General features: G+C 37.8%; 6 protein-coding genes across 7 annotated transcripts; 4 read left to right on the top strand and 2 right to left on the bottom strand.

Moving 5' to 3' along the window:
- Window positions 1-592: 592 nt before the first annotated feature.
- On the top strand, window positions 593-8,755 carry FoxK (forkhead box K). 2 transcript variants are annotated; one of them, XM_088042533.1, is made up of 7 exons: window positions 593-1,174; window positions 5,113-5,369; window positions 5,418-5,569; window positions 5,710-5,952; window positions 6,141-6,570; window positions 6,623-6,731; window positions 8,048-8,755. In XM_088042533.1, exons 1-7 carry the CDS (start codon window positions 816-818, stop codon window positions 8,202-8,204), a joined length of 1,707 nt encoding a protein of 568 aa, XP_087898659.1. In that variant the 5' UTR covers window positions 593-815; the 3' UTR covers window positions 8,205-8,755. The 2 variants fall into 2 exon arrangements, with proteins under 2 accessions (XP_087898659.1, XP_087898658.1); XM_088042532.1 differs by having other exon boundaries at window positions 5,113-5,569.
- A 968-nt stretch (window positions 8,756-9,723) lies between these two features.
- Window positions 9,724-10,474, bottom strand: LOC148171548 (lysozyme-like). The gene is made up of 3 exons (XM_088042548.1): window positions 10,288-10,474; window positions 9,977-10,242; window positions 9,724-9,929 (listed from the first exon to the last, which is right to left on the bottom strand). The coding sequence occupies exons 1-3, from the start codon at window positions 10,427-10,429 to the stop codon at window positions 9,786-9,788; spliced, it is 552 nt and encodes a 183-aa protein (XP_087898674.1). The 5' UTR covers window positions 10,430-10,474; the 3' UTR covers window positions 9,724-9,785.
- A 630-nt stretch (window positions 10,475-11,104) lies between these two features.
- Window positions 11,105-12,315, top strand: LOC148171547 (invertebrate-type lysozyme 6-like). Its single transcript, XM_088042549.1, has 4 exons — window positions 11,105-11,285; window positions 11,330-11,512; window positions 11,970-12,043; window positions 12,090-12,315. The coding sequence occupies exons 1-4, from the start codon at window positions 11,231-11,233 to the stop codon at window positions 12,240-12,242; spliced, it is 465 nt and encodes a 154-aa protein (XP_087898675.1). The 5' UTR covers window positions 11,105-11,230; the 3' UTR covers window positions 12,243-12,315.
- A 198-nt stretch (window positions 12,316-12,513) lies between these two features.
- LOC148171544 (uncharacterized) lies at window positions 12,514-24,232 on the bottom strand. The gene is made up of 6 exons (XM_088042547.1): window positions 24,017-24,232; window positions 23,078-23,255; window positions 14,039-14,101; window positions 13,825-13,986; window positions 13,418-13,776; window positions 12,514-13,373 (listed from the first exon to the last, which is right to left on the bottom strand). Exons 2-6 carry the CDS (start codon window positions 23,240-23,242, stop codon window positions 13,121-13,123), a joined length of 1,002 nt encoding a protein of 333 aa, XP_087898673.1. The 5' UTR covers window positions 23,243-23,255; window positions 24,017-24,232; the 3' UTR covers window positions 12,514-13,120.
- Window positions 15,979-19,817, top strand: LOC148171546 (pancreatic triacylglycerol lipase). The gene is made up of 6 exons (XM_088041055.1): window positions 15,979-16,198; window positions 18,450-18,698; window positions 18,745-19,038; window positions 19,304-19,486; window positions 19,538-19,688; window positions 19,736-19,817. The coding sequence occupies exons 1-6, from the start codon at window positions 16,072-16,074 to the stop codon at window positions 19,815-19,817; spliced, it is 1,086 nt and encodes a 361-aa protein (XP_087897181.1). The 5' UTR covers window positions 15,979-16,071.
- On the top strand, window positions 21,822-22,919 carry LOC148171545 (malate dehydrogenase, mitochondrial-like). Its single transcript, XM_088042546.1, has 2 exons — window positions 21,822-22,088; window positions 22,140-22,919. The coding sequence occupies exons 1-2, from the start codon at window positions 21,822-21,824 to the stop codon at window positions 22,917-22,919; spliced, it is 1,047 nt and encodes a 348-aa protein (XP_087898672.1).
- Window positions 24,233-24,624: the final 392 nt, after the last annotated feature.

The raw sequence follows: 24,624 nt of genomic DNA, 5'->3' as shown, positions 1-24,624 counted from the left end.
AATGGGAAAATTCCATTTTATAATGAGTACATTTAGAAATATGAGATTTTAAAAGTTCCTATTAAAATATGGATTCAGTTTAACGACCCGTCTGAGACTCTTCAGCATGTTACCAACTGAATTTAATAATATTCTACCCACGTAATTTCATCTCATGTTCTTGATAATATTAGATACATAATATTAATGCTCTTAGAAACAAAAGCCGAGATCAGATATCAGATACTTAATCACCATCAAACTGATCAAAGAGAAATTTATGCATGAGTACAGTATGACGGTTTTTTTTTCAAAGAAATGAAAATTGACGATGTCAACTGCTCAACCTTCAAAATGTGGTCCAATCATCAATATATTTTTTTTATCTTTAAATTTTCTATCTTGTTCATTATCTTAAGACTTGATTTGTTTCATATTTCTTTTGCATTACATTCTCCGCCCTCTTTTGAGGAACCCAAAATCGTATAGTGGATTATACTGTGATCGAATTAGTTTCCAGTTGATGTTTCAAGACGCGACCAATAGATGTCGTGTTTTTTTACCCCCTCCCTGCATTTATCCATCAATGGTATATTGCTTTTCGCGAGGTGTCGCCACGGTCTTTCCGTCATGCATCTGGCAACCTCACGTGTTTACCAACACCGTGGTCTCGTACCGATCGAGCTGTTATGAAATCATTCACCAGAACAACACAACACGTTCCGCTCAACACGCTTTATCTTCAAGTTCTCTTCGTCTTGACTCCTCTGGATCTCGTTTGAGGATCTAAACAGTGCGTGCGTCTGGATCGCAGTGTGCCGTGCGTGAGTGCCGCAATGTCCGCCTTCTCGCAGACGTCGGAGAGCGACGCGTGGACCCTTCTGTCCTTGAAATCGGCTCCAACGAGCCCTTCCAAGGTACAGTGGAGCCCCGAAGACAAAGGTGACGCCATCGCCCGAATCGAGGGCCGCGACATCGAGTACTTCGTCCGACAAAATCGCATCATCATCGGCCGCAACAGCTCACGTGGTGATGTTGACGTGAACATGGGTCATTCCAGCTTCATCTCGAGGCGGCACCTGGAGGTCTTCTTCGATCATCCATTTTTTTACATGCTTTGCAATGGGAAAAACGGCGTCTTCATCGACGGCGTCTTCCAGCGCAAGGGCGCCCCGGCCATACACCTGCCCAAGACGTAAGACAAACAATCGAAAATCGATAGTAACCCCAAATAAACACAGGCCGACATACCAACCATGTGAAGTATTTATTGAGCTGGTGACGTCACGACGACCGACGACGCGCTAAAAACCTCCGTAATTCCACGCGACATTAAGCGCATTTTCGCACCAACGCAGTGTAAATAGAAAATAAACCAGTATTGATGTGTTGGGAGCAAAACACACTGTGCAACATTCTTTTTCGTGGCTGTGAGCACGTGGTTTTCGCTTCCTTCGACCATGTTTACATCCAACGAAACAAACGAAGCTATTTCCGCTCACGGCCTCCTTACATGTTGCATTTATTATTGTTTATCTTGCGATTACAACCTACATTTCCAACTCATGCCGTCATTTTTTAACGCGCGAAATTCAATTTCGACCTTGAATTTGACAGATGCACAAATTAATTCAAATTTAATGCTAATTAAAATAATTTAAACTTGATTAATTATTTCCACCAATTGACATTAATTCTAATTTACGTTACAATTTCTACATCCGTACCCGAAGCGTCCACTTGTCTTCGATCACGATGCTATATTTTTACTGACACTTGACATTTTATTTTGTTTGTTGATTCAAAGTTTATGTAAATTCGCAACTCGTTTTCACAAGAATGTGAAAATTGTTTGTTAATACCGACATGGAAAAACTGCAATCTCTACTTGTCAAAACGCTAGTCCAAACTTTACCAACTATTCAGGTATTCTTTTCAAAACAATTTATCTGATTGGTTTTTGTTTCTCACAAAAAGGTCAAATATAAACATGTTATTTTGGATATTATCGTTAGATAAATAAAAATCAGATGGTAGCCTTCACAAAAAAATACCGCGCGTATTTAGGCAGGAAAAAAACTGTAAAATTATAACATCTTTAAATGACCACCCACCCCTGTATATTTCCTAATATCTAAGAATTTTATTTATTTACGTTGTCGGGGATTTTAGTGTCAATCTGAGATGACCCACTATAAGCCTGTTTCTCTTATTCAAGTCGTCTCCAAATGCAACGGTTAACAAGTATATAAACATCATCAATATCAATTAACTCTGTCGCTAGGATTATTTGTTAAATCAATTCAAGCTGTTCTAACATCAATCAGATTTCACTAAAAGGAAGACATTAAGAATTTCGAAAAATAACCCACTATTTGATAGGTTTTTCATTGTGAAAATTTGGGCAATACTATTTTGTGAGCGTGTTTTAATCTAGGGACAAAGGAAATCTTGTAGTTGTGACAATTTTGTAGAAGATGCCTAATTAGACCGTAACATATACGAGGTGGTACGAATACAATACCCTCTGCCACGCACTGAGTCTAAATAATTATCTTTGATCTGAAAAGTCAAGGCTGAGTATTTATCGTAAACTTACATCCATAAAACTTACATCCATATTCGTAAAACTAAAGCAATCACACATAATTTTGATCCTCAAAAACTCTCTTATCTTGACTTTTTATTGATCTTTGTTTAGATGACCTTGAAACAAACATGTGCACTTGTAAAGTATCGTACACTTAAGACAGAGCTTCTAATTTGAGGCACTTCAGAAATTTCCCATTTAAAATCCACAGCTTTGATAACACCCCTCGTATAAACCAACCATTGATTATATCATTTACTGCGGTTTGTACATTCATGTCGTTTAACAACATGGAAACATAAACACTTTGTTTACTATCTACACTATTTCACAAATACGTGCCACTGTTTGATACAGTGAAATTTAAATGGTGCGTACAATGACACAGCAGGAGGTTTTAGTGTATCTAAATCCAAAGTTTCTAAAATAAACTTAATTACCGTGGACAAGTGTACAATAAAAAGGAGTTTAGCTGAGAATAAATATAGACATAATGACAAGTCTTGTTCTCGTGAAAATCCCGAAAAATGCGTAACATTTTTAATACGACACCAGCCAACTTGCAACAATTTGCAACGGATGTCATTACATAAAAACCATTGTTTTTGTAATGACCAGGTATTGACAGATAAGCAGGTTTGCTGTAAAACGCCGCTATAAAAGAATTACGTGAATTTACGATCCTCGTATATCAATCCGCGAATTTATTTTTTCCCCCAGTAAAATGATGGTCAAACAAACACTTTTGACAGATCGCCCTAGTGATTTGATTGTTTACGTTTCGATCAAGTTCACTATGGAACGGCGTCGTACGAATCGACCTTTATCACAGCACACTGCGATACGACCTTGGACCTATGTGCACGCTTCCTAATAAAACTAAACACGACAGTCGATAAATTAATAATAAACATTGACGGATGTAGATCGATCCTACAAGAACGATTTATATCTTTGACAGTTTGCATGGTCTTAAAATCACAGCACGCTCGATTTCTTCACGTTTGTGTGCATTGCATCATTGTTTTTGACGTATGATAAACAAGCCAGCGGCGCGTTAAATAAATATAACGTTATCTTTTACATCGTCCCAATTATTATAGCCACGTTTTGCAATGATTTATCCACGACGTGGTTATTCCGATGATGACGTAATCGGACAGTAACCGTCGCAGTCTGCTAGATGTAGTCAAGGGGTTTTTGAATTAATCAATGAATTTTGGTGGGGAGGTACAAAACAAGGTTTTCATGACAAAAAATTCCATGAGTGATGCAATAGTTTGTATGTACTCAGTTTTCTAGTTTGTTTTGGCACGTACTGATAAAATTTTAGGATGTACCTCGTAGCGATGCTGTCACATGGAATAATTGGCATGAATGTGAACATCTCATTATCGGTTAACTGGAGATACGAGTGCGCAAAAGTATTCAATTTATTGAACGACTATTAAAAATTCAAGCTTTGCTTAATACCGGTAATTTAAAGGGTTGTTTAGTACAATATCAACTAAATTTATGTAGAGCAGCGTATAGCTGATTATAACATAATCAAACTAAAGATCAATTAGATCTTTTTTGCTGATTTAGCCTCAATAATTTATTAAATATGATTTTTTTTTTCGTTTAACATTTCAGAACTGTCATATTATTAATAAATACCAATTAACGTTTGGTTTAGTAACAGATTTCAAAACGTTTTTGATCGAAAAAAGTTGCTAAAATGACGATTTTCCCGGCTAGCTAAAAACTATTTGACTATTCGAAATTACAAATATCACTTCGTTATGTCGAAGTTCATGATTGCTCCGTGTGATAACCGGCGATTAATTTCTGCATCGAATATCCAATCAATAATTTTCACTTTCTGATAAAATTAACTTTGACTTGGCGTTTCTGCAATCAAACATGTTAAAGTGACTTAAGTACCATTTTGATTAAAGTTGCAATCTATATGAGCGTTGATAAGAGTAATCGCCATTTAAAATTAGTAATTTACGCTGTACTTACACGAAAACCCACTTTATCTTTGTTACGATGACTTTGTCTCGAAATCGCCGAGGTCGTCCAATCTGAATTTTGACCATGTCTGATTTTCGCAGTAATTAAGTGCCTTTTTATCTTCCACTCGATATTTACAACTCATCGCGTAAATAAATAAGTCGTTTTATATTTAGTCGTCTTAGATTATTTCGTTATCTGTAAGGTTATTTTTGTATATGTACTGTGGTGTACCCACTTTTCAAAAAGTCTAACGATAAAAAACCGTTATCGCCATCTCGCACTTCACCTTGACTGCGATTTTTTATTCATTCTGTTTCTAAGCGAAAAATAAGGTTCTTCAACTCTCATACATAATGCACATTCTCATTAAAAGTAGTGTAGCCAGAATGTGATGCTACAAGTATGAAAGAGTCACATTTCCATTGAATAATACGACCATTCATGAATTGAGGGAGTATTCAAATAACCATCCTCCGGTTGGGGCCTATTTAAACCTTCCAATCTTGTAGTCTCAGCGGGAAATTCAAAATTTCCTTTTTCAGGTGCCAACTCCGATTCCCCAGTACAAATATCCGTCTCTCCTTTCAATCTCTGGTGGATGAAAACAGCGAGCCACCCCCTAAAATCCGAGAAGTGTCCCCGATTCGGATGAGAGACAGATCGGGGGGTGGTAACACTCCCGGTGGTATGGGACCTCTTAAAATAAACATACCAGACGCTAGTGACGTCTATGTAAGTCCGTTCCCTTCACCGACAGGTACAATCAGTGCAGCCAACAGTTGTCCGGCTAGTCCTAGAGGTAGTGTTACCAACTTTATGTCAGGGTGGTTTTTACACGTTTTTACAGGGGGGCATGGGAGACGGAGCATCTCGGCAGATCTACAGATGGTGGCGGCGTATGCTGCTCAAGTCGCTAGGAGGGATGATGGGGGCGGCAGCCACCACGTTCAGAATCATAGTCCTGACCATTATAGACATCCTACCTCAAACGGAAATTCGGTAATTTGCTGAAAAAGCCCATTTTTGAGTTTAACTTCAGAAGGTAAACTCCGAAGCTTGTTAATTCATATAACATCAGGACTACCAAATGGTTATTTCAAAGACTCTTCTGACTCTGTTGACCCATTTTTTCCTTCCAGGTACCTCCAGTTGTAATCAACGATGGATATGGGGCAAGCAGTAGCAATAAAGACGATTCAAAACCGCCATATTCTTACGCGCAGCTAATTGTCCAAGCGATAGCCAGTGCTACAGATAAACAACTTACTTTATCTGGGATTTACAGTTACATCACGAAGCACTATCCATATTACAGGACGGCAGATAAAGGATGGCAAAACTCAATCAGGCATAATCTCAGCCTCAACAGATATTTCATAAAGGTAATCCGCAATTGACTTGGACAAGACGTCTACCGGAGTTGAACAAACTCCAAAAATTAATTAAACGAATTGAAGGTTCAGACTTTTTTAATTAGTGGCCGAGAAGCTAGCCAAGCAATCAATTTATATAATTTTGTAAAAGTTGAAAAAGCTATTTCATGCTGGCTTAACACTTGTCCCCTTTTCAGGTCCCCCGCAGCCAAGAAGAGCCCGGTAAAGGCAGTTTCTGGCGCATCGACCCCCAATCAGAATCTAAGTTGATAGAACAAGCCTTCCGTCGACGAAGACAACGTGGTGTGCCATGTTTCCGTGCCCCCTTCGGTTTGAGTTCCCGCAGTGCCCCCGCCTCCCCGAGTCATATCAGTATGTCTGGTCTGATGACTCCTGAATGTTTATCACGGGAGGGTTCCCCAACTCCTGAACATATGTTAGAAGTGAGTCAATCTGCTCCTGGGAGTCCCGGAAATCCGACAGTGGCGTATGCGGGTTCCGGGAGTATGATTGGACACCAACAAATGTCGGCGCTTGTGGGGGCGACGAAAGCGCGATTGTTGTTACCGCATAGAAATGACGTAGGGGACCAAGGGGCGAACGCCAACGGGCAAGAACATAGAGAAGGTAAAGAGGAAATGATTGATGTTAAAGAGTATTAATAACGTGTGGTTTTCAGAGAAGTACCATATTATGGCATCCAATGTTGTAGAAGAGAGATCGATGTCCCCGGCTACTTTTTCACCTCAACCTGTTATTGTTCAAACTGCTAATTATTCGCCATATAGGTAAACTTTGTTTCTTTTTTTGCGATTATGCAAAATATCTTGTTTCACGTTGGAAAAAATTGTTTTCATTTGATTCGGAAAAAAAAAACTATTCAATTATGACAAAAAATTGCCGATGGACATGAAAAATACATAAATATTACGAGTTGACTTTTTCTTCCGGTCGTGCGGGAAGAGGGGAAATATTGCATAAATATGTGGAATTTAAATCAAAAATTGTTGGTAAATGGGCCAATCAAACAAACGCTGAAATGATAGTCATAGCCACCAACGAAAATAATACAGTGACTCCTCCATTGATCTTACGTTAACAAACGCACAACTTTTTTAGATTAATTTCAAAATTACGATAATCGTTTGGACGCAATTTATCAGCTATTATGAACAAACGTTAAATAAGTGTATTTTTAAAGCTTCAAGCCAAACAGCTCACATTATAAATAGAAAATCTACAAAAAAAAATATGGACGCGGTGCGACATAACCTATAATTTTTCAAATCGCGATTTGATCATGCGCGGCTTAACCTAGTAGCTTAAATTTAATTAAATAACTTGATGAGCACTCACCTAATTAAGAAATTAACAATTTCACAGTGAATTTGACCATTTTTCTACTTTCTTAAACACTTTTTTAAACAGGCACTTTTCACAAAATTCAATTTCTCTCATTGATGCCAACTTAATTTTTTCTGGTTATACGAAAATTACCCCAAAAGAATTAAATCTTATTTCTAATAGAAAGCTTAAAAATTCGATTGTGGCGACTAATGAATTACTAATTCATCAGTGGACAAAATGAGCGCCTTAGAAATTACTTATTAGTGTAAAACAAAAACAAAAGGGGTGAAAGTTTTTGCTACTTGGGAATTTTTGCTATGTTATATTGGCAGCTAGTAAGAGCTAAATTCAAATTTAAATTAAGATTTTTTACTTAAGACTCTAAAGTTAGACAGTGCTGTGTAGTTTTTGTTTTTACTTTGTTCTACGAAACAAAAACAGTATTTTAAATAACAAACACTTGTTCTATAACTTATATGTTTACTGTTAATACATTATTAACATTCGAGATAACATAATTTTACGTCAGGTTGTGGTAAATAAACATTGCAAGGTAAATACCGGCATTCTAAAGTTTATAATAGCGACATTTCAGAACTAGATGGATGTTATCTAAACACATTGTAATAAATGCACCAAGAAAACAAGTACACTTGGTAAACAAACAAAGTTTTATCAAGTTTCGCAATCAAAGACGTTTTACGGGTCAGCCTATTCTAAATTTGTTGTTATCGGGACTTATAATCTTTCTTTTCAGTGGCAACAACTACGGCACAGTGGGCTTAGATCTAAAGAGACACGTGGAGGAGCAAAGTATGGGCAGCCCTTCAAGTCCGGGCGACAACCAAGACAGTCTGCAAGAACCGGAAGTGAAAAGATCACGTCACGAACAAGCGCAATACGACACAGAATAGAATAAAACTAAGCTTAGGGTGAACCAATAAATTTTTTTTATCAAGTCACATGAAAAATTGTTAATTGTTGTAAATAAGGACACGAAATTATTTCAGTATTTAAAGAAATGGAATAGATAATAAATGGCTGTTGTATTGTAAATACGGTTTTGACTGAAAAAGAGGATCTTTTTCTCGTTTGTAATTTTTCAGTGGACTCGGCGGTTAAGACGCTGAAAGTTGAAATCTCAGCAGCCGTTTATTACAGTTGTTAAAATCTGATTCTTTTGTTGGTTATAAAATTGTTATTCGTCCGAAAGACGATTCAGTTTATTTATTAGGAACTTGAAGGGACTTAAGGGAAAACGATGCTGCCGTTTTTTTTATCGAACCAGTGAAATTTAACGTGCTCTAGCATTTCTATTCGGTTTTGTAAACAATCACTACATAGCTGGTATATGTAGATAATTGTTTACAATTTTATAATTTCGTCTAAACAGTCTACATTTATTGTTAGTTCTACATGTATACAAAATTATATTTAGAATAATAAAGTACTATTATTGCTGTGATGATTTTTTATGCACTTATATCAATACCCTTGCACAAGAAACCGAGTTCCTATTTTATTTATCCTCAAAAACTCATCACAACAATCGCTGTAAAACTTTGCTGATTCGTTGATTGTACAAACTGTATTTAATACCAGTTTTTTGATGTGTAATAAGTATATTTTTCAATGAAAATCTAATCTTTTACACTGTCTTCACGTGCTCTGCTTACAAAAGATTCTCGAATTGTAATGAGGTGTTTTTTTATTAATATTTTATAACTTATACTGAAATTAATTTCACGATTTAGTTTCAAAAACTAGGTGCGCATTGTGTATTTAACTCCTGTTTGCCATTTTGCAGTGTTATTTACAAGTTGTTAGTTTTAAATTTTGTAGAAATGTATTTTGTTTTTTTAATTTTAATAAAACCTATTGTTTCCCTTGTTTGAGCGTTTTTATTGCCAAAATTAACAACCTCCATTGGATTACGGTTGGTTTTTCCACTGCCCCTTATTCTGTCGTAATTATTATAATTTATAGCGTCGCTTATAATATTCATACATCTTAATATTTTCAAGGTGAGTTTTGATATTTATTACAAAAGCGATCATTATATCCTCCGACACATCTCCAAAGGTGACCTCAAGATGTCATCAAAACTAAATCCTTGACAACTAAACATCAAATTTAAATAAGTGAAAACTGTAATTAATAATAATAAAAACAGAAAGATGTAAGTAAGAATCCGTCACTACTATTCTCAGATTTTTATAACAATAGATGAGATCATCAACGTGTCTTCAGACCAAAAACGGACGGTCTGGAATATATTTATTGATTCAAGACACGTTGTCCTCAACCTGTGCCTACAAGAATATAAAATTGAGGGTCAATGTTTGGTTTATGCTGCTAAAAGAAGTGAAGACTTACCTGTTTACTTGTTTACGTCTTAATTACCGGCGATTCACAAAAAAAAAACAACAGAAATTACATTAATATTTATTGATTCTACTACTCAGTACAAAATTAAAATTCACAGCTTAACTTAATTAATTTACACCAACTATAGCTTTACACTGTTGGTACCTCTGGGCGTACACCCCAGTAATCACACCACCTTTGCATCCATATCCTCCCAACTTGTGGATAATAGCGAAATCATCACAGTCGATTATACCATCCCCGTTGCAGTCCTGTAAAATCAACTAAAACAACCCCTTTAAACATCTCCTGTTTTTACCTGTTGGAACTTGTTCATGTATCCTTGTACAGCCAGAGCCGAACAGTAGGTGTCCCTCGCACAATTTCCATAAGCCCCTGCTGCTTCAGGCGACTCGCTATTAACCGTGGGCTTTCCAGAATCGGCCCAATAAGCCCATGTTATTCTAAAGGGACCACAAACATCTCCAGCGCAGGAGTTGCTGGTATCACATGAAGAAATTGCCTCACAGATGCAACCAAGACATTGCTGGTTAACGGGGAGGTTTTCGTGGTCGGCAACCACAGCTAAAAAAAACAGTAAAAAAAACAAGAGTAAAAAGTTGCGTTTACCTAAGATGCAGAGAGCTAGCACTAACAGAGTTCTTGCCATCGTTCTTTGCTTGACCACTTTGAGTGAACCACTGAAGATTTTACCGCAACTTTCGAGCATATGTATCTTTGCAGAGAGTTTCTCGACTTTTGCTTGCAACATTGATATGATTGGTCAGTGAAAGGTTTGGTAGTGGTAAATACTTTGCCTTGACCTCACGCAACTGTTATCACAGGTATTTTTTCTAGTCTTCGGACTCGGAGGCGATTTATGGTAATGTGTCTGACGGAAAATATTCTAGTGTTATTATTTTTTTATTACTACCTACGTAACTATTTAATTATTTCATTGATAACTGTTTTGTAAAATTTACTTATATGGTCAACCAAAGACTCTTCGACATTGGGGCTATTTTTAGAAGAGTCCACGGGAGACTGGAATTTGTTGTTTTTCATTGTTGTCGACTACCCACGTTGTCAAATTTCCAAAGTGACTCAACCGGACTTAGATCCTGGATCGGTTTCTGGAAGTGTTGTTTGGCCTTTCTACGTCATCAATGACGTAATGTGATCTTGACCAATAACTAGAAGAGCTCAGTTTTGGAAATACAGTTCTTGGAAACAGATTTTATCAATTTAATTAAACACCAACTGTGATTATCTCATATTATGGGAAGTCAAAATGATTTTTAACGAGCTCCTAAATTAGTTTGTATGGAAGATAAAGAAACCAATTACAGGATTTCGATAAGCGTCTTCTTCTTCATCATCTTTTAATTTCACCGTGACCTTCTCTTCGCCAATTATTTATTACCACGACTTTTCCCTCGCTCAAACAAGTTCCACAAAAAACAAACAAGTTTTTAGTACAGAAATCCTGAAACTTCTCCGGTTGAACATTGAAACAACGCTCGGAATCTCCGGCAATTATCAACAACAATGATTTAATCGCAACAGAGAAAACATGGCGTTGAGCATCTTGCTAGTTTCGTTCTTCTTCCATCAAGTCCTAACAGCAGGTAAGTCTTCGTACCTCCACTTAACACTACTTCTTCATTTTTAGATGTTCCCTACGTTGTTAATTTAAGTTCTGACTGCGTCCGCTGCTTGTGCTACGCGTCATCCAAGTGCAATTTAACAGTCGGGTGCGATGAAGGGTACTGTGGTCCTTTCAAAATTAGCAGGATTTATTGGGTTGATGCAGGGCAGGTGATTTTACCAGACGACGACGTGGATAGATCTAGAGGTTGGTATTTGAACTTGAACTGTGGTGACCCTCTCAGATAGGTTTTCTTTGAGTTGATGTCATTGGAAAATTTTGTCAAAACTGCTTGTTTCTCTTAATTATAGGTGTAATTAACGCAGCGACAGAACTTACCTTGAGGTTGAAAAGTATAACACGGAACTCAATTAGAAATTCCCATTAATTTACGTTCGTAATTTTGTTCCTTAAGTCTGCGTAGTAATGAAATAAAAATGGAGACACGTGTGTCTTAAGAGCTAATCATCGGTAAACAAGTAATTGAGTCACATTATTTGCATTTCTTCATCCTTGAGCAAATGTCAGTTATTTCATCAAAAACTGAGAGAATGTAAACAAATCCATTTATAGCGGCTTCCGTTCATCTTTGCCACATCCATTTATTAATTATAATTCGTTGACGTCCTCGGGAAAACCACAATCTGATTATGTTCTCTTTTAGCGTACGAAGACTGTGCCATTTCCTATCACTGTGCTAGACGAATCGTTGCGAACTACATTGTAAAATATGGAAGAGTAAGAGTGGAAAAAGTGGCTTTCCTGTTTAATTCTGCACTTTTAGGATTGTAATAACGATGGAGTGACAGATTGCGACGACTTTTCAATGATTAATTTTAACGGAGGCTTTCAGTGCAAGCCGGAATTAGGAAAAACCGAAGCTGGAAGAGCCTGGTTGGAACGGTACCGGAGGTGCAATCCGGAGACGCGTTTATGAGGTGGTCATCCAGAAAACTTTAATACGTATTTTACCAAATCGATGCTATTAGAATAAAGGTTTTTACACTCCAGTGCAGCACGCCGTGGTTTATTTTTAGAGAAAGTGTAACTTACACCTTTTGCAAAAGAGAATTAATGTGTTTTACGTTGGCTACAAAATTTACTTCCCAGTTGGTTGTGTATTTTGGGTTGCCTGATTTGCAATTTTGATGCGAAAAGACAAATCAATGAAATGGTGGATGCGCCAGGCCAAAATCACGTAAAGAGCGTCTACTAACTTTCAACTTTATTTTCGTATAATCCTAAACACAACAATTCAATACAACACGTCTACTCTTACAAAATTAAAGTTCTATATGTTACAGGGCCGTAACCAGCACTAATACAATATTTCTAATATGTATGTCAATATTATTGCCAACATTTGAAAATACTTCTCAATCTGTATAAAAACAAAAAACTACGATGTGTTTGTACCGATTTAATGAACCGTTTGTTTAAAATATTTTGATTTTTGCGCGTTGGATATGTATGTCTATTCTAGTAGATGCTTTGTTGATATACAGAATGATTGTATAATATGGATCGGGCTGATATACATATTTTCATTATTAAAATTGGCCTTCACAAGCATTTTTAAATATATGATAGCATTATTCAAGATTCTAGGGTTATTTAATAACAAGAAGAGGGATGTTAGAAGGCTAAGAGGGCTACAACATCAATTTTACCACCTAACATGATGTCTACCACCGAGATTTTTTGTACTCCGATTTTGATGGATTAAATAGCGCGAATTGACTAATCTAATTGACTAATTATCTCGTTATGAGCCCTCTTGAAAAAAATAGATTTGAAATTTTATTTGCTTTAGATTTATAGCCTTGCGTCTTTTATTGAACTTTTTTTGTCTTCAAGTTTTTGTTTTTCTTTCATCTCCATATGTTTTTCAGTCAGTTCGTTTTTCTTGTTATCTATCTTCTCTTCGTTCTTTGTTCTATTAGTCCACCACTTTCTGTCTTTCGACGCTTCTTCGTCGAAGTCGTCTTGAGACAATTTCTCGTATTTGTTCCGACTTTTGCCCAGAAGTGGTACCGCCTCGAGCTGGGTTACAATCTTCTGGGCACATCTAAAAACAAACTTTAAAAAAAAATATTTGGAAGTGATACCAACCTTATTCTAGTGGAAGCAGGCGGGGTATTGTGACTAGGACTCTGTCCGGGTAGTTCTCGGATTGGGGGGAGTCTGTTAATATTTCCTTTTTCAGGATGGCAGTACTCCTGCAATCTCATCTTCATCGCGTGTTGCTGCGATCTTCTTATAGCCCCCGTGACTGGTTGTCTGGGATAGGCTCCCATGCAACGACCACCACAACATGAAGAAGACTTCCTGCTACCTTCGGAAGAACAAGAAGTGGAAGATACAGACGAGCCACCACTGCTCACGCTGTATAAACTATCCGATTGGGGAACAGACGACGATCGGGAATTCACTGAGTAGCCACTGGCTGAGGAAGGCAGAATAGGTCCTGTCTAAAAAAGAAAAACAATAAAAATTAAGAGTAACTGTGTTTAACTCACTTTTAATCTAAGTATTTTCGCCCTGCAGATCACACATCTCAACGGAAGCAGCCTCTGGGACACCGCTATTTGAATAGTCTTCACGAAGCACTTTCTGCAGACAACCTGGTGACCGCAGGGGGCTGTTTGCATTGTGGCTTTCGCATTGATGCATATAACGCACTACAAGAAGTCTTATTATTGTTTTTAATGACTTAAAGAAGTAAGAAAGGACCTCTTCTTCTTGGCAAGACGCCAATTCGGGTTCGCTCTCCTCCAATTTGTTCAGCAACTTATCCTGAAACAATATAATGAGCATGAAGTTGCGGAATTATTTTTATTTCAGAGTGTCAGAGAAATAAATCGGTTGCTGACACTTTACTTCGTTTCGGAGGGAGGAGGTAGATTATAAATCAATTCGTGTTACTCTGGAAGTGCAGGGGCGGGCTTTCGTGAAATATTAGCTTGAAGGAGGAAGCTAGAGTCTTTTCTTGGGAAAATAATTAAACAGAGAGCTGTATTCTTGGTTGCATACATTGTTGCAGTAAAAAAGGACCAATCACTGAGCTGCATTTTAAATTTAGCGCTTACAAAAAATCCACCAATTAATGCGTAAATTCTAAACCGAAGGAGCTACCGCAGAACTGCGACATTTCCCGAAAAACCCTAAATATTCCGCCTTGTCTCCTCCGCAAACATCATTTCCGCCGTAAGTGCAGCCAACCTAGCGATAAAAATCCTGTGATGGCCCATTCCAGGGTGCCTCAAGACCTAGTTCACGAGCAAATCGAATAACTTTTACGACAGTTAGTAATTTATATGATCGATTGATGTAGATATAAATAAATGATATAATTTCCTTTCGATCAAAAAACTATTTCTATTTGAACTACAGACAAGCAACATTCTCGTTAGTTTTGACTATTCAAATTGTGTGAATGTCGTCACGGTAGCCCATTTGTCAATATTTTTATTTGCTCCCCAAAGCCCATCAAAAATGTAAATTAAAGCAAGTTACATTGGTCCTCGTGGGAAATTCGCTCGTTAATGGATTTATAACATATGACCGATATGTTTTGTTCGTGTTTCATTACAATTTCGACTAAACCGAATACTATTTGATCCCAACAAAGTTGGTTTTATTGTCGCTCTTGCAGTCCGAAATAATTGAAAGTTTGTCCTCTGCAAGGACGCACTTATTGTATTGTAATTTCGATCCTTTTTAATTATTTCATCAATCACTGTCAGTGAAATTTTGTTTCTACGAAATACACTTAAAGGGTGTGTCATCTTCTCTTTTTGGTTGTGTAATGTGTTGTTGTTCATCATCGAACCTGAAATAATTGTTTGCTATCGCAATTAAAGTTTTATTGTTTCAAATAAATGGGCGGCAGTACTTTCCCACGACTTTCATCATAAACTGAAGTGCAATTTTTGTTTGAATTTACGGAACTGTGGCGAAGGGCTCTTCACTGTAATAACACTTCAAGTGGTATTTTATTTTTGCCGGTATTTTAGAGATTATGATCACCAGAAAATTTTCCTACAACCTCTATTTCATTTGCAACAACGGATGAACTCAATGCTCGACCTTTTGCATAATTCAATAACATTATCTGCGAGCTGTAAAAGTAATTATTTCTGTTTCAAGGTAAATAACCTGCGTTTAACAAATTTGCACTGAATTTATGTTGACCCGGGCAACAATGAGTGAGATTGCTGATTCGGTAGAAAGGAAACAGTTTATGACAGCGTACGTGATCGGAAGCTAATTATAATGTCAATTGTTACGAAGCATCAGGCCTTTCACCTGTTATCTGCACACTTAACACCCGTTTATATTAATTATTGTTACCTTTGATAAAGTGGTCTAATTAGATACGGCCTTTGAAGTAAAAAATCGTGACGTGACCATGTACTGGTCCAAGAAATATCTCCCCCAGGACCTCTTTGCAAAGCCTTGGTAAAGGTCACGATGAATCCGCAAGAAAACCACCGAAACAATAAGAAATTATGCAATTTAACATTGACATAGAACAACCGGCCAATGTTATGTTATTATCTAACCCTTCCATTGCGCTACGGATATTGTGGACTGAAGAACCGAAATGGCTATTGCTTTCTAAATTTCATGGCAAAAGCGTCAACAAAACATAATAAAATGATGATGGAGACTCAGTTCCGCGGAAACGTCGAGTGGACGGCAATGTGGTGGTCGATGGCTCTTGGTGTGATATGTGATTGTTGAGTTTTTGTTGGTTGAACAGGATGAACGTTTTCGCTCAGTTTGTGGGGGTTGCGCTTAATGTGCTTATGATACCCTTCAACCCTTCAGCGCCGCCGATGCCCTATATTGTTAATGAGGCCACCTGTCATACCAATATGATAAGATTAGGTAATATTTTACATTCATTTTTTAAATATTTGAAAACGTTTTTAGGCGTTCTCTAAACCTAAGAAATTGTTGAGATGAGTTTTATTAGATAAATTAGTTTTTATTTTAAAATTAACATTAACTCTTTTAGATTCTCTTAGACGTACTTAAAGACTTAAATTCCCTCAAGCTTCCTTTAATTCTCTTCTTTTAGAGTTTTTTGAACTTTTTCAAATCATTTTCAATTCACCAAAACTCTTAAATTCTTTTAGATTCCCTCAGGTTCTCTTAGACTTTCATAAACGCTCTCAGACGTCTTTAAATTTTCGTAGATTCTCGTAAATTTCGTTAAATTTTCGTAGGTTCTTTCAGATTCTCTCAGGTTTGTTTCAATTTCCTTCAAATTTCTTAGATTTTCATATTCTTTTAGATTCTCTAAAATGCTCTCAAACTCTTTTAAATGTTTGTAGATTTTTCCAGATAATTGTCAATTCCCTTTAATTCTCTTAGATTTTCAAATATTCTTTTAAAATCTCCCAGATTATTAGACTTAGACGAAGATTCTATCAATTTTTAATTTTTTTTTATAGATTTCTTTAGACTTGTTTTAATTCTTTTTGATTTTCTTAGATTCTAGTACTTTCCTTTAGAATCTTCCCGGTTTTTTAAACTTCCTCAAATTTTCCTAAATTTCCTCAAACACCCTTAAATTTTTGTAGATTTTGTAAATTATGTTAAATTTTTGCAAGTACTTTAAGATCCTTCTAGATTTGTTTCAATTTTCTTCGATTCTCGTAGATTTCCCTACATTCTTTTAGATTATCTCAAGTTTTTTAGACGTTTTCAAATAATCTTAAAATCTCCAAGTTTTTTTAGTTATATTCTTGTAGATTCTCTCAGACCTTCTAAGATTCTCTTAGATTCTCTTCGACTTCCTCAAATGTTCTTAAATTTTTGTAGATTATGTTAAATTTGCGTAGATTCTTCAGATTCTCCCACACTTGTTTCAATCCTCTTCGATTCTCTTAGATTCTCGTACCTTCTTGTAGACTTTCCCAACTTTTCTTGAACACTGTCAAATGTTCTTAAATTCTTTTAGTTTCTATTGGAACAATCTACGAATTACAAAAATACAATTTACAAATTTTGTCAAAAACATGCTGACGCGTGTTTCGATAGCAATGATACCATCATAGCAATGATTGAAACTGTTAAAACTTGCTATCGAAACGCGCGTCAGCATTTTTTTTTGACGAAATTTGGTGTTTGAGAATAATATAATAAATAAATTGTAATTTTAATCATTTCTGTCAACACCAAGATTTGATCCAACAACTTCCTTTGAACAGTCTACAAAATTAAAAAAATCCTCAATTTTCAATTTAGAGAATTTTAAATTTAAAGTTGTTTCTTTCGACATTAAGAAATCGCAACCCTGAAGTTCTTGATTAGAAGACCTTTAATTATTACCTCACAAAAATTACGCAAATTGTCGAAATGCTTATTGCCAAATAGAGCGTTTAGAATTGTACAAATTTCAATAGTACCTATGTTCTTCAAAGCAAAGACGAAGGAAACAGCAATTATGCAACAATTTACATATTTTAAAACCAATTAAACTGCAGAAACGTTTGCAATTAAGTTGTACTGCAACGTTGTTCATTTACTGGGTTTTTTCTTTGTGTTCTTCTTTTACCTTTTTTCTCTTTTGACCGTCTTAAGCGCTCTAAGAACTTAATACCATGTTCTCCAGTGCGATCAATCTCAGCCTGTTTTGTGCAAAACTCCGTAATTTTCCTTTCAATCGATACATTTCTATGCCATACCCATTCCCGTCACGTGACCTTTTTCAAGCCCACCTCTGACCTTCCGAAACGGCATTGGCCAGCCCTCATCCTGAACAAATGTCAGGAACTGGGAAACTCGGTCGATATTTTAATTTACAATATTATTCTGGCACCTTTACTCTTCATGTTTCTTGATTTTTCACATGACGGCTCTCGAAGCGAGTTTTCCACGAACTTAACTAAGACAAGAATGTAAAATCGCTCAACAGGTGGAAAGCAACTACTCTATTTACGGCGAAATTTAATTAGTGTTGTCATCATAATCGTTATCTGATTTGGGGCGAAAAATAGGAGTTTTCCCTGCTGCGGATTCAAAACTTATCACTCGCGCCTAGCAGACTTCGGTGTCCATTTCCTCTCCACAGCTGTAATAATTGAAAATCCTTTGACAGCAACTAACTGGATAAAATCGTTGGCAATTTCAGGTGAAAACGAGATGAAAGTGAGCTTGGCCCCCAGAGGCTTTTGTCCGAACTGTTGTCCGGTGAAATCCGGAGTGGACGCTCGTTTCGTGCTTTACACCAAGGCCACGGCTGATAAGGGTGCAATTATTGAACCACACGTGGCAGGGGTGGCGCGGCGATTGGGTCTCAACCCCAAAGCACCCACCATCATTTACATACATGGTTTCTCCGAACCATCCCCTGGTCAAAGCGGACTGGAAATAACCCAAGGTACGTGAAAACCACTCTGGAAATTTTCCAAGAAAATTCGTTGCAGCGTATTTGAAACGGAAGGATAATTTTAACGTTATTCTGTTGGACTGGTCGGAGTTGTCCACGTTCCCTTGGTACCTCCCCGCTGTTAGAAATGTCAAAGTAGTAGCAGAGAAGTTGCGGAAGTTTCTGGAGGTCTTCCACGACAGTGGAGAAATTCCAATTGGAAATGTCCATCTGATTGGGTTTAGTCTGGGCTCGCATATTGCGGGATTTGCGGGGAAGCAACTAAGGAGGGGGTTGAGAATACCGAGGATTACTGCCCTGGATCCTGCATTTCCGGAATATTCGCTTAGAGGTAAATTTGCATAATTAGCACTGATTCCCGGCGCCTCCACCACACATTTTTGCACAACCTTACAGGACGCGCTTCCGTTCAAAACGAAAGCGAACGTTGCTCATTCATAATAAACTGTAATTTCTCTAAATTGTCAGTAATTATAAGACCATTCGAAAATTGTCACGACAACTGTTAAAACCCTCTAAGAATCTTCATTAAAAAACAATTTGTACTTATTTTTAGCAACAATTTAAAACTCGTAAAAATTCAAATTCACTTTCAGACGCTTCCCGCCGGTTAACTCAAACCGACGCCGACTACATCGACGTGATCCACACCGACGCTGGCGTCCTCGGTCTTCCGATTCCAGTGGGTCACGCGGATTTCTACCCCAATGGAGGTCGTGCCCTCCAGCCCGGATGCCAGCCTAGTTATCTAGTCCAACTTCGTCTCGTGGACCAAATCTGTACCACCTCCAACCACCCCCAAAACCAACCCTAATATTTCTATTTTCTAGTTGCCTGCAGTCACGTAAGAGCCTGGAGACTCTATGCCGAATCTGTCGAAAATCCGGACGCGTTTCCGGCTACAAAATGCCGGAGTTGGCGAGGACCCAACAAGAAGTGCAACTTTACAAAAGATGGTGTCATGGGTTATGGGAATCACAAGTAATGGGATATTTGTAGTTGTTTGGTTTAGTTGGGTGTTGTTGCAGGAAAGCCCATGGGCAGTTTTATCTACTGACGGATTTTAAGACGCCGTTTGCGAAGACTGCGTATCAACAAACGACTGATTAGTTTAAGTGTTTTTGTTATTGTTGAGTAATTTATTAAACGTGTTGATTAACCTTGGACGATTTTTTGGAATGTGGTTATTTCATGCAGGAAGCGAAATGGTGTTGTAATGGATGAGGCGTCGCGTGCCGGTGTTGTGAAAGACGCCACTGCGATTATTGCTCGCTAAGTAAATCACAGATTTTCGTGCTAAAAAACTCGTGCACTGCTTTAACATTTTATTAAAAAATTCGAACTCATTTACAGACAACGTTATAAAAAAATCTTTTATCCGCGCCGCGAAAGCGGAAAACCTTTTTAAATCTAATTTAGCTGCTTCAACCAAATTCTCATTTTTCATGCAAATCGTCTTTTACAATAATCAAGGTCGTTATTAAAATTCGACTATTGTTGCAAGAATCGATGACGCTTTTACAATACTTGACACTGAAAATGGAAGAGTCGAATGGTGGGGGTGAAATGTTAATTCTAATTAAATTTGCATACGAATATGCACGCGATCAAGTTTTTGTAAATTCGAGTTGGAGAGTAGTTTATCGTGTTTAAAATGTCACAGCTTGACCTCTTTTGACCGAGGAGCACGAAAAATGGTCTCTCAAAGGTTCATTTTCAATTCATTTTAACAAAAGTCCAAATTTTACAAAACTTTTTAGATTTCTTGCTTTGCAACGATAAAAATTACATAAGAATTGTAAAACTACGTTTTCAAAGAAGATTAAAAATGCGCAATATCTTGACAATAGGAAACATAGCAAATCAAAATCTAGAGAATTTAAAAAAAAAATTAAGGGCTCATTAATTAAAATTTCTAAAAAATAAAAAAAAAATTAAACACCAGGAAGTGGACAAGGAAGCTGAAAATACAAAAAAGAATGAAACTATGTCCCGAGAATCTATCCAAATTCCCAATTTCCGGCATGTTTTCTGTTGTCGCATTTAAGAGCATAGACACGCAAGTCTATCGCATTTAACTGCTTTTAAAAACGTTAGTTGTGACCCCATTTGACAAAACTGCACGGAAAAAAGTTCAAAGAAAGGTGAAGTGGATAATAAAATATCCTTAGAACTTGTTACATTTACCCGGAAATTATTTGTGACAACGGAAAAAGTTTGCAAATTCCGAAGGTAACACTAACGTGAAATGAAATAATCCGACAGCGTGGTGAAAAATGGTGGATGCGCCGGGTTATGTCTTTATAATAATTTGATGGTCGATATTTCTAGAAGTGTTTATTTTCCCAGTTTTCCGGTAATTTGAAAAGAGGACAAAACTGGAATTTTCTTAGTAAATTGTAAGATACGACGTTCTATTTCAAGACATGCGTTTGATGGCCACCCAGGGACAACGCATAAAAGAAAACAGGAGTTGAATAATTAATATTAACAGCTTGTTGTGTTCTGCATTAACATAGATTTATGTTGGAATCTCACAAACGACAAAAATGAGAAATGACCAAATAAGAGACTAATGGAAATTTAGAAGCCATTTAAAAATAAAATATTCATTGTAATAGCCGGACCCTTAAAAGCCGCAAATTACGTAGGCGTTTATTAACCTGCGGGACTAAGTAAATATTGGAACTAATGTAAGCAACGAAATTTCCGTTTTCATGTTTGAATAATTACTGAAATAATTAATAAAACCAACTGGGGGTATAATAAATTTGTGATTTTGTCTCTGGGTGAACTTTGGTTGGTACACAAGGCCTGGTTTCAGTAGAAAGCCCCCAATTACAAGAAACAATCTAAACAACACATAATAGAACAAATCAAGGTGTGATAATGAAAGCTGTCCATTTAGGAAATTGATAGGATGTGAAGGAAACGACGATTGTCTGCAATGAACTAATATTGATTTCTAGATTGGAAACAAGATATCAGTGTAAGAAAATCGTGCTCAAATTAATTCGCATTGTTGACAAAACTCTTCCCACTTAATCCTTGAGAATTGCGTGCTCGAACTCATAAATTCGCACGTAATGAAACCTCATCTGTCAAAATTCGACAATGACAACGTTTCGGCACTTCTTTCAAATTCCCCGCCGTTTTTCTTCAAACTTTTACCACAGGCACGTCCAAGTATGTATTCTCGGCACGGACACCCCTCTAGGTCACGCCCTGACCCTTTTACTCAAACAAAATCCGACGGTTTCTCACCTCCACCTCCAAGGAACTGCCAGAATTGAAGCTGTGGCGTTGGATCTCAGCCACTTCGACACCAGAGTTACCACAAAGTGTTATTATGATGTCGACAGCGTGAGCAACTCCATCAAAGTAAGATGTACTAAGAAAATAGGAGTTACTTTTTTCAAACTTTTTTTTTAGGGGGCTGATATTATAGTTATGGCAGGTCTGAACACTACGAAGATGAGTCTAACTAAGACAGTGATGGCTGAAGGGGCTCGAGTGGTAAAACTTGCAGAGATTTGTGCAAAATACGCACCGAAGGCTCTAATGATTGTCGCGGTGTGCCCCATTTCCGTAACATTGCCTATTGTTGCGGAGGTGTTTCGACAAACTGACTGGTACCACCCTGGAAGACTGATGGGATCAGTGGGGGTGGCTCAATTAAAAGCAAACTCTTTAGTTGGACACTACCAAGGCTTAGACCCGCAGATTGTCCACGTGCCCATCGTCGGAGGGCCGGATTTAGATTGCGCCATTCCTCTCTTTACACAAGCTTGTCCTGTGGGAGTCCCACCACGGGATACTTGTCAGTTACTTGAAGAGTTCAAGAAAGAGACTCTTCAGAATTCGGTGTGTCACGCTGTCGGGATCAACAGGATGATAACGGAAATAGCGCAAGGGTTGAATGGGGACATCCATTCCAACATCTTTGCTTTTGTTAGAACCAACCTTGTGGGGACATGCGGCCACTTGGTCTGCCCAGTACAAATCGGAAAAACTGGCGTAATGCACAACTTCGGCCTCCAAAAGCTCCCCCGAAGCCAACTCACTCTTTTCGAAGAAACCTGTCTGGAATTGAAAGCGCGTGAAGAAATGGCGCGCGAGTTTGTTCACCACAAAGACAAATGTGCTCCCCCTGCTTTCGTGGTGAGAGAAATGGAGCAAGAAAAAGCCGACAAACTGGGAATCATCCGCTAAAAAATGTCTCACTCTGTCCATAAATAAAGTCTCCTCCTCCAATCCGACCATTTACTGAATGAGTAACTGGTAAGGTAGAGCCGATGAAAAATTAAGGTCGGACGTGGTGTTAACTTAGACACTATAAATTCCCGTTCTCGGGAGACATAAAGACTTACGATTTTGTTGTTGAGGTGTTGGAGTTCGCGTTCCGTCAAGCGGCGTTTGGCGTTTTCCTTTCGGCGACGCTTGTACTGGTTGTATTTGTAGAAGAGGTACATGCCGGGGAGGGCTAAGACCACGAAGGGCTTCATCAGAGGGCTTGACATCGGACCTTGAGGCATTTTGCTTAGTTAACTGCAAAGAAAACAGTTTCCACCATAAATCACTCAACTACATTATTAAAACATTTTTTCTTGACAGCTTCATCCAATTCTCCGACAAGTATCGCTTTTATTCCCTAATTTCCCCGGAGATTGGACCGTTTTTACAAAGAAATTTGTGACATCTTACAGGTGAGCGAAACGGAGTTAAAAGCGTCGCGACGCCTTTTACGATGTGTTCGCCCATATCAGGTAAAAAACAACATTATTCAGACGTCCACGTCTCTAAGCTTGCAGTAAAAATGCAGCCTTCAGATTTAACACGCAAGGAGTGGATGTGGACCCACACGCAAAAACTAGCACGGAATTGTGTTTTTTACATTCTATCGACGTATTGACATGAATATTAATTGTGTTAACACCGAGTAAGAGTCCTAAATGGACGCCGAAGTTTGAAAACAAGTTTTTCCAAGTAGTTATAAATAAAAGGAACAATTCATGTTGTTCAAAGTTGAGTCGAACACTGTTGAAGTTTGTTGCGAAACTTGAATGATAATTTTTCTGCTCCTCCAGATCTACTGGAGACTTTTTCACCCGGAATCCACCTGTCTCCTGTTATTTAATCTTCCCAAGCACGAAACCCCCGTGTCACTTTTCAACAAACATATCAATACCATCGAACCGTTTGAAAAGAAACCCCTCCATGACTAAAAATCGCGTGACCGCCCCCAGACACCACCATAATGACTATAAACGATCTTTTTTCATAATAACGCACTCCCTCGTAAATATTACCTGTAAAAAAAGTCGCGTAGAAAAGAGAGTGTGGGACAAAAGGGCTTAAATTTGGCACAGAACGGGCGCCAAGAGGGCGACAGAAATATCTCGGATGTAGGGTGCGTGTGAGACGGATGATTGTATTGTCGTGCACATTGCCACGGTACGCCCACCGTCCGCGAGAAAGTAGCGACGACGCGGACGTCGCGACGCTCACCGTACACTGCAGCTTTTCGTTCGATAGGCAACACTCGGCGTTGGAGGCATGCGCGGGTTACGTGTGCGATATTTTCAATTTTGCTTGCACAGTTTGTTTTTTCTTGAGATTCACGATTGGGGGAAGGGGCAATTAGAGTGATAAAGAAGAAGATTGGTTAATTAGGCTTCTGGAAATTTGAATGTCTGCTAAATCGATATCGCGATTTAATAATTATTTTGGGGGTGCGAGGACGAGATGAAATGGGAGATTGGAGAGGCGAGAGGAGAGCACTCAAATTTCTATGGATTTGGCAAAATTTCTCGGTTCTCAGGTGGACTGATTGGGCGCATTCACCATTTTAAAAAAATGTTTTTTGAATTGTCTTTTTTCATTATTTTTGGATTTGTAAATGTAAATTGTAAATATG

This window comes from Gnatocerus cornutus, chromosome 7 (genome assembly GCF_029298725.1).
Source record: "Gnatocerus cornutus isolate USDA-ARS CGAHR chromosome 7, icGnaCorn1.1, whole genome shotgun sequence".
Taxonomy (NCBI): domain Eukaryota; kingdom Metazoa; phylum Arthropoda; class Insecta; order Coleoptera; family Tenebrionidae; genus Gnatocerus; species Gnatocerus cornutus.
Note: the sequence above shows the minus strand (reverse complement) of the source record. Positions and strands in the feature narration are given on the sequence as shown.

Coding starts and splice junctions, on each gene's coding strand:
- FoxK (XM_088042532.1), top strand. CDS start 816: ATGTCCGCCTTCTCGCAGACGTCGGAGAGCGACGCGTGGACCCTTCTG. Junction 5,953..6,140: donor TCAACAGATATTTCATAAAG/GTAATCCGCAAT, acceptor TCCCCTTTTCAG/GTCCCCCGCAGCCAAGAAGA. Junction 6,732..8,047: donor GCTAATTATTCGCCATATAG/GTAAACTTTGTT, acceptor CTTTCTTTTCAG/TGGCAACAACTACGGCACAG.
- LOC148171548 (XM_088042548.1), bottom strand. CDS start 10,429: ATGTTGCAAGCAAAAGTCGAGAAACTCTCTGCAAAGATACATATGCTC. Junction 10,243..10,287: donor GCTAGCTCTCTGCATCTTAG/GTAAACGCAACT, acceptor TGTTTTTTTTAG/CTGTGGTTGCCGACCACGAA. Junction 9,930..9,976: donor ACATGAACAAGTTCCAACAG/GTAAAAACAGGA, acceptor TTGATTTTACAG/GACTGCAACGGGGATGGTAT.
- LOC148171546 (XM_088041055.1), top strand. CDS start 16,072: ATGAACGTTTTCGCTCAGTTTGTGGGGGTTGCGCTTAATGTGCTTATG. Junction 18,699..18,744: donor CGGACTGGAAATAACCCAAG/GTACGTGAAAAC, acceptor AATTCGTTGCAG/CGTATTTGAAACGGAAGGAT. Junction 19,689..19,735: donor ATGGGTTATGGGAATCACAA/GTAATGGGATAT, acceptor GTGTTGTTGCAG/GAAAGCCCATGGGCAGTTTT.
- LOC148171544 (XM_088042547.1), bottom strand. CDS start 23,242: ATGCCTCAAGGTCCGATGTCAAGCCCTCTGATGAAGCCCTTCGTGGTC. Junction 14,102..23,077: donor AACACCTCAACAACAAAATC/GTAAGTCTTTAT, acceptor ATATTGTTTCAG/GATAAGTTGCTGAACAAATT. Junction 13,374..13,417: donor CCTGCTTCCACTAGAATAAG/GTTGGTATCACT, acceptor GTTTGTTTTTAG/ATGTGCCCAGAAGATTGTAA.
- LOC148171547 (XM_088042549.1), top strand. CDS start 11,231: ATGGCGTTGAGCATCTTGCTAGTTTCGTTCTTCTTCCATCAAGTCCTA. Junction 11,286..11,329: donor CCATCAAGTCCTAACAGCAG/GTAAGTCTTCGT, acceptor CTTCATTTTTAG/ATGTTCCCTACGTTGTTAAT. Junction 11,513..11,969: donor CGACGTGGATAGATCTAGAG/GTTGGTATTTGA, acceptor GTTCTCTTTTAG/CGTACGAAGACTGTGCCATT.
- LOC148171545 (XM_088042546.1), top strand. CDS start 21,822: ATGACAACGTTTCGGCACTTCTTTCAAATTCCCCGCCGTTTTTCTTCA. Junction 22,089..22,139: donor GCGTGAGCAACTCCATCAAA/GTAAGATGTACT, acceptor CTTTTTTTTTAG/GGGGCTGATATTATAGTTAT.